Source organism: Hypomesus nipponensis, chromosome 1 (genome assembly GCF_054491055.1).
Source record: "Hypomesus nipponensis isolate SF chromosome 1, ASM5449105v1, whole genome shotgun sequence".
NCBI classification, from domain to species: domain Eukaryota; kingdom Metazoa; phylum Chordata; class Actinopteri; order Osmeriformes; family Osmeridae; genus Hypomesus; species Hypomesus nipponensis.
The window spans coordinates 5,439,423-5,451,549 of record NC_140361.1 but is presented as its reverse complement, the minus strand read 5'-3'; the positions used below and the strand labels follow the sequence as shown (position 1 = coordinate 5,451,549).

Genomic DNA, 12,127 nt, shown 5'->3' with positions numbered 1-12,127 from the left:
GTGAGTTGTAATGCCTCAGACAATGCCTTCAGTCTGAGATTCACTGTTAAGTGTTTTTTTTTCGGTTACTTGTTAACAAGGTAGCTTCTACACACGGGGGTTCTCAACAGTATCTTATTTTTTTAAAATGTGGCCATGATAGGCGGGGCTTAAGTGAACTGCGAATCAGAACGAAGAACGTACCGTGCACGCTGCACGTACACTACAGACGGCAAACGCAAGGAAGGCCTTTTACGTCGATCGGCATCTTGGAGAAAAGAACGAACGAATTTGCCGTTTTGCCAGTCTACAAACAATCATGACAAACCAACTTTGCAAGCTTTTTGTCGGTGGATTGAACGTCGAAACTACCGACGATGGACTCAGGCAGCATTTCGAGCAGTACGGTCAGCTAACTGATTGCGCGGTGGTTCTAAATCAGCAGCTGCAACGGTCCCGCTGTTTCGGCTTTGTCACGTACTCTACACCGGAGGAGGCCGATGCCGCCATGGCTGCCAGGCCACATGTCGTAGATGGTACAAACGTGGAGTTGAAGAGAGCCGTTGCTCGTGAAGATGCAAATAGGCCAGAGGCACTAGCTAAAGTCAAGAAAATATTTGTAGGTGGTTTGAAAGACGACATAGAAGACGAACATCTGAATGAGTATTTTTCCCAGTATGGCGCAATAGAGAAGGCCGAAGTCATAACCGATAAAGAGACCGGGAAGAAGCGGGGATTCGGCTTTGTCTACTTTGAAGATAATGACTCGGCCGACAAAGCAGTATTGTTGAAGTACCACACCATCAACGGGCACAAAGTGGAAGTGAAGAAAGCTCTCACCAAGCAAGAGATGCAGGCGGCCGGTGGTCGCGGTGGAAGAGGCGGACGAGGAAGGGGGATGTCATACAACGGCTACGGTGGCGGCCGAGGTGGAGGCTATGGCAGTTATGGCGGAGGCTACGGAGGTAACGACGGTGGCTACGGCGGCGGGTACAGTAACGGCGGAGGCTACGGTAACCAGGGGGGTTACGGAGGAGGTTATGGGGGCCAAATGGGGGGAGGTTACGGATACAGTGACTTTGGCGACGACTACGCACAGCAGTCTTCCGGTTACGGAGCTATGAAGGGGGGCAATTACTCCAGCAGAAGCGGTGCACCGTATGCACGCGGAGGTGGTGGCGGCGGCTACGGCAGGGGGGGATATGGCGGCTATTAGAAACCATTGACCTCCGTAATTAATTTGGAAAAGTCCATAGGGAAAGTTTGATTCAAAGAACTGATATTACACCCATGGGTCGGGGTGCTCACTTTCTTTGTTGCTACAATGGAACCCAAGGAATCGTCGCCCATCACCCACCCACTCTGAATGAATGAACACCCCTCCCCCTAGCCCCTGTTTTCAACCCCTTCCACATAGACTCCTAAACATTATGGACTTTGATACCAGTTAAACTTTTAAGAACTGTCAAATTGTAATTTTATTTTGAAATGTTTTTTTTTTTGTTGAAAATAAATGTAGTTCACGTCGCATTTTAAGAAGTTGGGTGGTAACATTCAAGTTATCAGCCAGAAAAGTCAATTAGTTTAGCAACATGAACTCAGGGGTATTAATGGAGTTGGAAGCAATGTATACTTTTGAGTATCTTAAAATTAGTGACAGGTTATTTTGAGATGTCAAGCACTATCGTGATCATTGCATTATTTATTTTGTTTTATCTGATGGTGATTTTTTTTTCTTCCTGTGACCTGTTTTTTTGTCCAAGATGTGCTGTTCTATACCTGCAGTTCTGTACTTAAAATATCCTGTATTCTGTTGACCCTTAAGCTTCACTCTTTTGCTTGTAATAAAGTTTTTAAAAGTTTGAAAATGTTACAGGCTGATTATTGTGTAGAACACATAGGAAGGATCAACATATGATTCAAGACAGGGGATTGTTAATCTTTTGAGAAATACTAATATTGAGTAGGCATTTACAAACAATGGCTGGGTTTCCCAGATTCATTAAGAAGCTCTAAATGCTAAAACCTTCTGAAGATTTTAGCGTTAAGAGCGGGCCACATCAATCAGGTGGATGGATTGAGGGTGTTTTAAGAAGCTTATTGATCAGTGTGATCATTACACAGGTGCACCTTGTTTTGATTACATTAAAAGGCCACTCTAAATTGAACAGTTGTCCCAATTCTTTTTTATATTGAAATTGGCAGTGATTCTTATCACAGTGTTTGGAATGTTCTGAATCTACATTTGCTGTTACAGGTCACACCACTATCCAACTTTACACAGCCTGCACATTGCTTTGTCTGATACACATCCTAACCTTAACCAAGTCATCCAACATATTAATATATTTCCCCAGTCATGTGAAATCCATAGTGGTTGCATTATACTGTATTTTGAGGTGTAAACTAATTGTAGTCCCAACCACAAATGAGCTTTCAAAATAAATCATGTGTGAAATGTACCCTATACACCACCAGAGGGACATCTGTTCCAAGGTCTGTTAATGTGCTCGCAGCCATTTTACAAAACATGTCCTGCCTTTAAATATGAGAAGACAGGCAAATAGCTAGAGGAGAAATCAAATTGAGCAATCAAATCCAGGCAGAGTGGTATTAAGATATCGATTAAAGCATATTGGATATTAAAGACAAATAGCAGTGTCCATTGCCTAACACTGCCAAACCCAACAAAAAATATTACAGAGTGGCATATTTGTGCAACCAGATCCTGAGATAGTGAATGTTGTTTGTACATGTTTTTGGTTTCTACAAGGAATGCAATCAAAACAGACCTAAACAGATTTCAATAACAGTCAACAGTAATTGTGTAAAAATGTATTTGGGCAATGCGTTAAAAAAACATTTTATGTAAATATTAACTTTTGGTATGGAAATTAGGTTAGGTTGGACAGTTTGTATCGTGGTGTACCTTGGCATGCCAGTGTTCAATGTATTACAACATCCCTGTGGCCCACAGGACACTAATTACAAATGTTCTCACCTTTAGTCGGTAAAGATTGAGCCAATGACCTATACCAGGTAAAGAAAGTAAAAAACAGCCACAAAAGTCTTAAAAATCACCTTATACATCCTAGTAGTGGGTGGTGTAAGGCCTAAACTATGCCTAATTTGAATTTGGTTGAAATCTAACTTCTAGGCCATACGCTTCTTTTGTATCAAGAGATGAATCTTTAGTGACGTACTGTTTTAGTAGCCTATTCATTTAGGCTATTTTATTATAACCTTGATAGGGACCCGTGTTTTAGTATTATATTTGCGTACAGTAGCCTATAGGCTACATATTTCAGTCCACCCACTCCTCATAAGAAATGGAGCCTCGTATCTGACACCAGGGGGCAGAGAATTACATGTTGACTTCTCATGCAAGGTCTCAAATATCAGTAAGACATGGACAAAAATAGCCATCGCTAACGAATTCTGCCTATAGGCTATATTATTACAAATAAAATAGTCTACGTTTTGCTAAATGTCGTGCAGTGTCAAAACGGTGCGCATTTGTGCAGATTTAGGATTATTTTTGGTCCTTGTAGTTGGTTATCATTCCATCGTGTGTTTACGTGTACACGGCGTGGGTGACGTTGTCAAAAGTAAGCCGGATTTAGAGGCAGCCTTCTTGTTCTCTCATGTTAAGAAACAAGTCTGGGCAATGAACGGATAAACGTAAACTCAGGTGAGGAATGCTATCATTAAATATAGACTATTGGAACGCTAATTGCTGTCAATTAGACACGTTGGCGACCAGAAGTTACGGTTTTCATTCATAAAGCTTCAAGCAAAGGGTGGAAGTGATGGAGTTTAGAAGTAGTTTGGTGTAGTCTCCAATGAAGAAGTATACTATGTCTCACTGTACATTACCAACTGTTTAGTGGACATACAGATAATCTTTGTGGACATGCCTGCCTAAACCACACCACAGTTTACCCATCTCCAAATTTTGAGAACTACTAAAATAAAAACATTTCTCCTAATATTTGTAGCTTTTCATTAAGGATTGTTTATGAAAATAGCCTAGTTGTTAAAATCGAAAAATCAAAAGGCCACTTTTTGCCTTTCCAGTGTGTGCAGTAGGCTACAACGAAGCACTCCTACTGCATTAGTGTTTTTCATGGCCAATAATCCTATTGGCAAACAGAGGTATAGGCTCATAGACTGAGGTTTGGCTACAGGCCTAGGCTATGCCCGATTGTATGTTTCAGCACAAATCGTATACTTATTCACAGTCACAGTGAAGACAGCAACCAAGGGAATCGAATGAGCGTATTTCATGAATCAACAGGAAAACAAATATTTACCATGTAATATGCAGCAGACACAAGTAATAGTAATACTACAATCAAAAAGGCCTTACATTTAGAATTAAAGAAATTATTATGATGATACTCCATTAATAGCATGCTATAATTGATTTGATTCCTTAGGTGTATGTGCAAAAATACTGTGCCAGGTCAAATCAGCAGTTTATTTCATCATGAACAAGAAACACAATTATTATCTTAACTACAAAACTGTTGACAATGGAAAATATCACTGACATATGCAAAGTTTCAGTACAATAATAATAATAATAATAACCTTTAATATCTTTGCAGGGTATATGATGGCTACATTAAGGCCTGCTGTGACTGAAAACGACTGCTACTCAGTAGCCAAGGACAGTGACCTGCAGCTTCCTATTGTCTTAGAGAGACGAGAGAAGACAGAAGAGCCATGGAAGACGGTGTTTGCTCGGAGGCTACAAAAACATTGCTTTTGCAGCTCAGCTCAGATAGCCAAAGCTTCTGTGCTTAGGTTTATCCCAATCTTACAATGGCTTCCTCGCTACCATCTTAAAGAGTGGCTCCTTGGTGACATTATGTCAGGTTTAATTGTGGGAATACTGCTTGTTCCCCAGTCTATTGCCTACTCCCTACTAGCTGGGCAGGAACCCATTTATGGCCTTTATACCTCTTTCTTCTCCTCCATCATCTACGCCTTCTTGGGCAGCTCACGTCACGTGTCTGTGGGTATCTTTGGCGTGTTGTGTCTTCTCGTGGGGCAGGTGGTGGACAGGGAGGTGGCTGCCGCAGGATACATCACAGAGGGATACAGTAATAAAACGACGTCCTTTGTATTGGGCAGACTGGGGAATGATACCACGGGTGCTGGTCTAGTCTGTGATAAGAGCTGTTATGCCGTTATGGTCGGAGCTACAGTCACCTTCATGGCTGGGGTCTACCAGGTAAGACTGTGGCTGAGAGTTAACAAACCTCAAAGCGCTTGGATGATCACAAAATATCTGCACGTACTGTATCAATAGTTACCTTTACCCCTACTTCCCTCCTGTCCCTTCAAGGTTATGATGGGTCTTCTCCAGGTGGGCTTTGTGTCCGTTTACCTGTCTGATTCCCTCCTAAGCGGCTTTGCCACTGGGGCCTCCCTCACCATCCTCACCTCCCAGCTAAAGTACCTTTTAGGACTGAAGCTGCCCAGAGCTCAAGGCTGGTTCACCCTAATAAAGACCTGGTTCAGCTTACTACAGAACATGGCCGACACCAACTTGTGTGACTTGTTTACCAGTCTTCTCTGCCTGCTCATCCTGGTCCCCACTAAGGAACTGAATGAGCGTTTCAAGACCAGGTATGCGTTGGCTCTATTTGGAACAGCATTATACTGTATCCCTTGCATTTTCATAACATTTACAGACACACACACACACAAAATAACACTTTTTTATATACATTTTTCAATAAAATCTGACCACACAACTATGGATCTACTCCTCAGACTCAAGGCACCGATCCCCTGGGAACTCTTTGTTGTCATTGTTGCAACAGTTGCTTCCCACTTTGGATGCTTCCAGGAGGTGTATGGGTCAGATGTTGCTGGCACTATCCCCACAGGTTTCCTGCCACCCCAGATGCCTTCCTGGTCACTTATCCCTGCCGTGGCAGTGGATGCCTTCTCTATTGCTGTTGTGGGATTTGCTATAACTGTCTCACTGTCCGAGATGTTCGCCAAGAAGCACGGCTACCAAGTGGATCCTAACCAGGAGATGTACGCGATTGGGTTCTGTAACATCCTGCCATCGTTCTTCCGTTGCTTTACTACTAGTGCAGCACTGACAAAAACCCTGGTGAAGGAGTCAACAGGCTGCAAGACTCAACTTTCTGGTTTGGTCACTGCTCTGGTGCTGCTGCTAGTACTTCTGCTCATCGCCCCACTCTTCTACTCACTGCAGAAGTAAGGCATTCGTTTTTTTCAATTATGAATTTGTTTACAAATTGATTCATCATGATTTACTGTGGTACGACTATTGAGTTACCTCTAATATCTAATTTTATCTAATTGTTAATGCCATTTACTATTGGTGTTTTCTAATTGTCACTCAGAAAATGATTTTGTGGTGCACAGTATCCACTAATAATCCCACTTGTATAATTATTTCATTTTTATTGATGATGTTGTTTCTGGGTTTGCATTTCTCCAGGTGTGTTTTGGCTGTGATCATCATTGTGAACCTTAGCGGGGCACTGCGAAAGTTCACGGAAGTTCCTCATATGTGGCAAGTAAACCATGTTGACGCAAGCATCTGGCTTATTACTGCCGCAACTTCGGCTTTGATCAACACAGAGCTTGGTTTGTTGGTCGGGGTCCTGGTTTCAGCCTTCTGTGTTCTGGTTCGCACCCAGAGGGCCCAAGGCCTTGAGCTGGGAAGGGTTGGAACCAGCGAACTGTATGAGGACCTAGCCGGCTATCACGGTGTCCAGAGCCAGCCTGGCATTGCAATCTTCCGTTATGAATCACCCATCTACTACGCCAATCAAAGCCTGTTCAAGAAGTGCCTCTATCACCGGCTGGGGCTAGACCCAGTCAAGGAAAAGGTCCATCGGAAGAAGTTGGAAAAGAACCGGAAACAGATGAGGGCAGAAGAGAACAGAACCAAGGGTCAAGAGGCAGAGATGACCACCAATGTCTTTCTGCCAGCTAAGTCCAGCTTCCACAGTGTGGTGATAGATTGTAGTCCGGTATTATTTCTAGATACAGCTGGGGTGAATTCACTGAAAGAGGTATATGAGGACTACAAAGAGCTGGGAGTGAAGGTACTACTGGCACAGTGTAACTTCTCAGTGCGTGCCTCTCTGCAGAGAGGGGGGTACTACCCAGACAACGTTGGAGAAAGAGAACTCGTGTTTTTCACCATCAGTGATGCTGTGCATTATGCTCAACGTCTCTCAGGTGAAAATGGGCAATGTGACCCACACTGCTGAGGACAGTTTTCAATGTCTTCATACAGCATCTACGTATATTTGAAAGGGGTACACATAACAAATGTTTCAATATTTATGTCAGATTTGATGTGTTGTTCATGTATGGCAGATATTGGAAATCCCCAGAAGACTGAAAGCAGATAAATCTGCAAAGTTTGGAAATGAGATGTTCCACAAGCACATGTCTGTATACTGAGCGTTGTCTGCATACTATTGGCCATAGTGTATTATCACCTGGTTTAAAACAATTATGATAATAAGCAAAAAACAATAACGTTTTACTGCATCTATCAGAGGAAGATCAATGTTCTCTTAAGAATACTATTCCAAAAGATGTGTTTTCTAAAGCTGAATGTAAACCATTTAAAAAACAGTTAGTGATTTTCCCCAGAATGCCCTGTGTTGCTCAGTAAATGTGCTGAGTGTATTTTCCAAGACATTCACTGCACATATATATTCATTAATTAGTCAATAAGAACTCACTGAGATATTGAGAGTTTCACCCTTTACAAGGGGCTCATGATTGCCATGTAATGTCTCCAACTTAATATCTGCCCTCCAGGCTTCTACTCAGGGATACTCCAGCCATCGTTCAATATCTTTGCCAGCTTAACCATAACATGAGGAGATAGTGAGAAGCAGGCTTGTGAGCTAAGTACATTCAGAGATGACCATATTGGACGTTGTATGTTAACCACCAGTTATCAAGTAAAATACAAAACTGAATCCCAACCTTCTGGAGGGTATTCCAGAAAGCAGGTTATGCGACATAACCACGTAAGTGAACTCCCGAGCTGACACACAGCATTGTAGCAACAGCGTTGCATAACCTGCTTTCTGGAATACCACCCAGATCTTTTAGTTTTTAAGATTTGTTTTTTATTTCTGATATATAACATTGTTGCAGCTGTATGAGTAAGGTATTTATATTGCATATAGTGGGACAGATCCAAAAGTTCTACCTCAATTTCAAGTGCCTTTGTTTTTTACTTGTAAATGTATCCTAGTGCCTTCCCAATTTTGGCCACAGCAAATGTACTTGAAATAAGTGTTCAAAAATGATAAAAGTGGAATAATATTCAACGTACATTTTTAACTTTGTTTAGGAGCATTTGTTTGGGCTGGTTTTAACATTCTTCACAACTACTAAAAATTTAAGAAGTGAAGTTATGGTAAATTTGTGTAGTGTAGATTACCCAGTGTAGATTACCAGTTACTTATCTTCAAACTTTGTAATAAAGGCCCTTAAATTCTTCATTTGTATGACTTGCAATTGTAACCATCTCTTACATTTACGTAACTCAGGTCCAAGTCATTTGTGGCTACAACATGCCTACTGTATTACAGTAGCTGTGTTAACTCTGATGCAGTTTGATGCAAAGTTTGTTCATCAATTGCTGCAAGTTTATGTGTGCATGTGTGCTTATTGTTTAAGTTAATTGATAAGTGGGTTTGTGAGGGTGAGTATGGGTAGGCACCTTTTGTGTTGATATAGAGTTGATGGGAAATGTTTTCTACTTAATGAATTTATCTATTTACTACATTTTATTCAGTCTGTCTTGGCCTCCATCACAGCATTGCTCAGACCATTTTGTCTTGCAGAGATGCAGAAAATGTCCAATACTATCATTGTCTTCTTGGGCCATCCCCTTACAAGCTACTTTGAACCAATGCTCTCTGGACGCTGTTGTAATGTACTGTATGACTTATTTATGTTATAAATTTTAACTTTGTCTGCAAACCAAATGTGCCTTACCTGACAATAAAGACTTCATTTGGTATCTAATGGAATGTCGACTGATGTTGTCATTTCTTTTTCTTTTGTGTCTTTCTGGGATTACCTCTTGCTCATCCAATAGTCCTTGGCCAGGAGGTCTGTCTGTCTGTCTCTGCCATACCTATCGTTAAAGAGTGTTCGGAATTGTATACAGACGAAACAGATTCAAGAGTATACAGTGCAATTGCATTTTTATAAAAAGGGGAATGTTGCTGAGCCACCAGTGGGGGGCAGACGTGAGCTGTTCATAGTGAGGTTTCTTGCTTGTGTTGGTCTCAGCTCTACATGTGAAGGGGTCATCTGTGAGAGTGCAACACATTATACCTCAACGTTCAAACACACAACTGGCCTTAACATCCACCACCACGTAGACAGACTAAAATAAAATATCCCCTGCAGTCTTCTGCAGTTCAAAGCAGTCACATTAAACCACACTGATGTTGGTAAAAAGGGCAATAAATGTAAAAATAATAAATAATCCCTGTACAAGATGTGGAAAAACTGAGTCCAAATAAACGACCACTGCACTAGATTTCAGCAGTACAAAAAGGTCATTTGCAGTTTCTCTACATATTACCTCTGGATTTTCCAACTTCCCATTACTCAAGTGACAACTTGATTTAGCTCAAACTCAAGTGACTTAAATAACCTGGTTCGTCATGATGGACAGACACCTCCTGGCTCATACACTAATTTAATAATGAAAAGGGACATTTCAGTATTGATCTGGTAGTATGTAGGGATAGGATTAAATGTATAGGATTAGAGATTACAAAATCAAACACTCCTGCTAATCAGATTTTCCCGCTCTCCTTATTTTAGTGCTTTTCCCCAAAAATGTACAGTGGGTTTTTTTCAGTAGAGACAGCTGAAAACGTTATCGACTCATTCAAATAATCTGATTTCTGAAAATAATGTATCAAAAGAGAAACTGCTTGAGCGGATTCATGTCAACTTCATCACCCCTCATTGTTCATATGGGCATGCATCCATTCATGTAACCAGTGATACTATGAAAGAGGCAAATGGCCTTGTGCTTCAGTACACAAGTACTTAGACAGGTGGGCAGGAGGCCAACAGAAATGATCAGTAGGAATTGTCATATTTGTCCTCGTTGCTCAGTAACCCACAAGATGCTTAAGTTGTTTTCTACTGTCATCTTTTAACAAGATTTCACACATACTCGCTATGATATTTATATGTAATATAAACTGCTGAATACCACTTCTGCCATCCACTTGACATGCTAAATAGGTAAGGCAGAATCTATGATAACAGCTTCTACTGACCAATGGCGTTACTGTTTTAATCCCCTCATTCTCAGTCATAAAATGAACCGTAGGTCCTGTGCCAAGAGGAGGTCCCTCAGTGGCTGGGCTGTTCTCCTGCTTCACCCTTCCATCTGTTTGAGGTGACACTTTGTCTTTCTTTGTCTTTGTCTTTCTGGCCATGGTTTATCTCTGAAACCCCATCTGTTTTAATGTTGACATTTTATTATTTTGTATTATGAATTGTTATTATATGGCAACGACGGTACGAGCTTTCTGATTGGCTAATGGGTAGTCATGCCAGACGCGTATTGCCCTCCTCAGCGGTCAATACGGCTCCGTATTGCCCTTCTGACGTCATCTTCAAAATGAGCGACGAGTCAGCTGCTGAGTTTTACTATACAGATGATGCTGAAAAGATTTGTCATCGAAAGTGAGGATGAAGACTAGACTCTTTTAATCAGTTGTGTCGTTATTTTGTATTGAAATTAAAGCCATTTTAGCAGAACCATGTTGTACGCTTTCTATCAAAAGTAATGAGTTGCTAGGCAACAAATGAAACACAGCGTGAGAAGACTTGAGAGCTAGCTACAATGAGCCTAGAGGTACCATTTATTTTCGTTTACAAAATGAAAAGAAGCTAAAAATGCCATATAATAAACTACTTACTAACCTCGACCGTTCGGTCATGCCGGGAAATATCAAACCTCGGCTTTTGCCGTTCCAGCCTCAGTTTGATATTTCCCGGCATAACCTCACTCTTGGTTAGTAAGTAGTTATTCTTATCCTGGCTGGGTTGTGAAAGAGATAAGTGCAGTCATTACCTCAACGGGATCTGTTCAAAGCGAATAAAGGCTAAGAAAATGAGACTGAGGGTTGAATCTAACTCAGTAACTCTCGCCTGGTGGCCTGGTCATTTTTCTCGGACCAACAACAGAGGCCTCTTGGTTCCTTGAAAAGCCTGAAAGCCAACCAGCAGGCAAGCTGTTGACAAAAATGAAATAACAGATGGATAAGAGGGCAAAGCAAGAGGGATGAAGGAGAGAACAAAATAAGATGGCATCGAAAAGAGGTGTAAAGACTCCTTGAATCAGTACATCTGATGTCGAGATCATTTCAGTGATGCTGTTTCTCATTTTATGTGTACTCTATAAAGCCATATTGTTATTCTCTCATCTGCTTTGTCAGCTGTAAAGCAATGGATTTAACAGACACCCCATCTTCAACTTACGAGAATGTTGACTAACCCTTCTATGCAGACCATACAACATGCCAGAAAAATCACTGACATTCATCCAAAAAGGGTTTTTACAACTGAGATCAGGATTCAGGATCGTTTGTACACTTTTATTATCATTATCATCCCTGCGAATCTATGAATAACAACCATGCTTAACCAACCATTTTCTAAGCAACCATGCTTAGAAAGGTTTAGATCAAATTAATGTTTTTCTCTCTACTTGTTGCTTCTAGCAAACATGATTGTAAGTCATGGAGTGCAGAGTACACTTTCACTACTGCATGGATGACATTTCCCTGAAGCCTGGAGAACTACCAGAAAATACAACCACCTTTCACCTATCCTTGCTCCTCAACACTGGCCCACTCCTGACTCCACGGATCAGGAACGCCCTGTCTCCTGGATCTCCTCACACCCTGTCACCCATAGCAACACTACGATCAAAAGACACCGGATGTCTGATGGTTCCCAACATCAAGGACACTTCAGTGATGGGCAGGGCTTCTCAATTCAGAGCTTCTCTCCTCTGGAATACACTTCCTGTCTCCATCTGGGAGGCTAACTTTATGTTGCACAACTGGCACATTTTTCACCT

At 41.4% G+C, this 12,127-nt stretch overlaps 2 protein-coding genes across 2 annotated transcripts; both read left to right on the top strand.

Moving 5' to 3' along the window:
* The first annotated feature begins 192 nt into the window (after positions 1-192).
* LOC146302172 (heterogeneous nuclear ribonucleoprotein A0-like) lies at positions 193-1,847 on the top strand. Its single transcript, XM_084708782.1, has one exon. It carries the CDS (start codon positions 299-301, stop codon positions 1,193-1,195), a length of 897 nt encoding a protein of 298 aa, XP_084564908.1. The 5' UTR covers positions 193-298; the 3' UTR covers positions 1,196-1,847.
* Positions 1,848-3,398: 1,551 nt separating this feature from the next.
* slc26a2 (solute carrier family 26 member 2) lies at positions 3,399-9,028 on the top strand. Its single transcript, XM_084708677.1, has 5 exons — positions 3,399-3,670; positions 4,590-5,218; positions 5,333-5,616; positions 5,764-6,219; positions 6,467-9,028. The coding sequence occupies exons 2-5, from the start codon at positions 4,595-4,597 to the stop codon at positions 7,245-7,247; spliced, it is 2,145 nt and encodes a 714-aa protein (XP_084564803.1). The 5' UTR covers positions 3,399-3,670; positions 4,590-4,594; the 3' UTR covers positions 7,248-9,028.
* Positions 9,029-12,127: the final 3,099 nt, after the last annotated feature.

Bases quoted from the DNA above. Each gene is read 5' to 3' on its own strand.
- slc26a2 (XM_084708677.1), top strand. From the start codon at position 4,595: ATGATGGCTACATTAAGGCCTGCTGTGACTGAAAACGACTGCTACTCA. The intron at 5,219-5,332 runs GTAAGACTGTGG...TGTCCCTTCAAG, and splicing joins TCATGGCTGGGGTCTACCAG to GTTATGATGGGTCTTCTCCA. The intron at 6,220-6,466 runs GTAAGGCATTCG...GCATTTCTCCAG, and splicing joins CTCTTCTACTCACTGCAGAA to GTGTGTTTTGGCTGTGATCA.
- LOC146302172 (XM_084708782.1), top strand. From the start codon at position 299: ATGACAAACCAACTTTGCAAGCTTTTTGTCGGTGGATTGAACGTCGAA.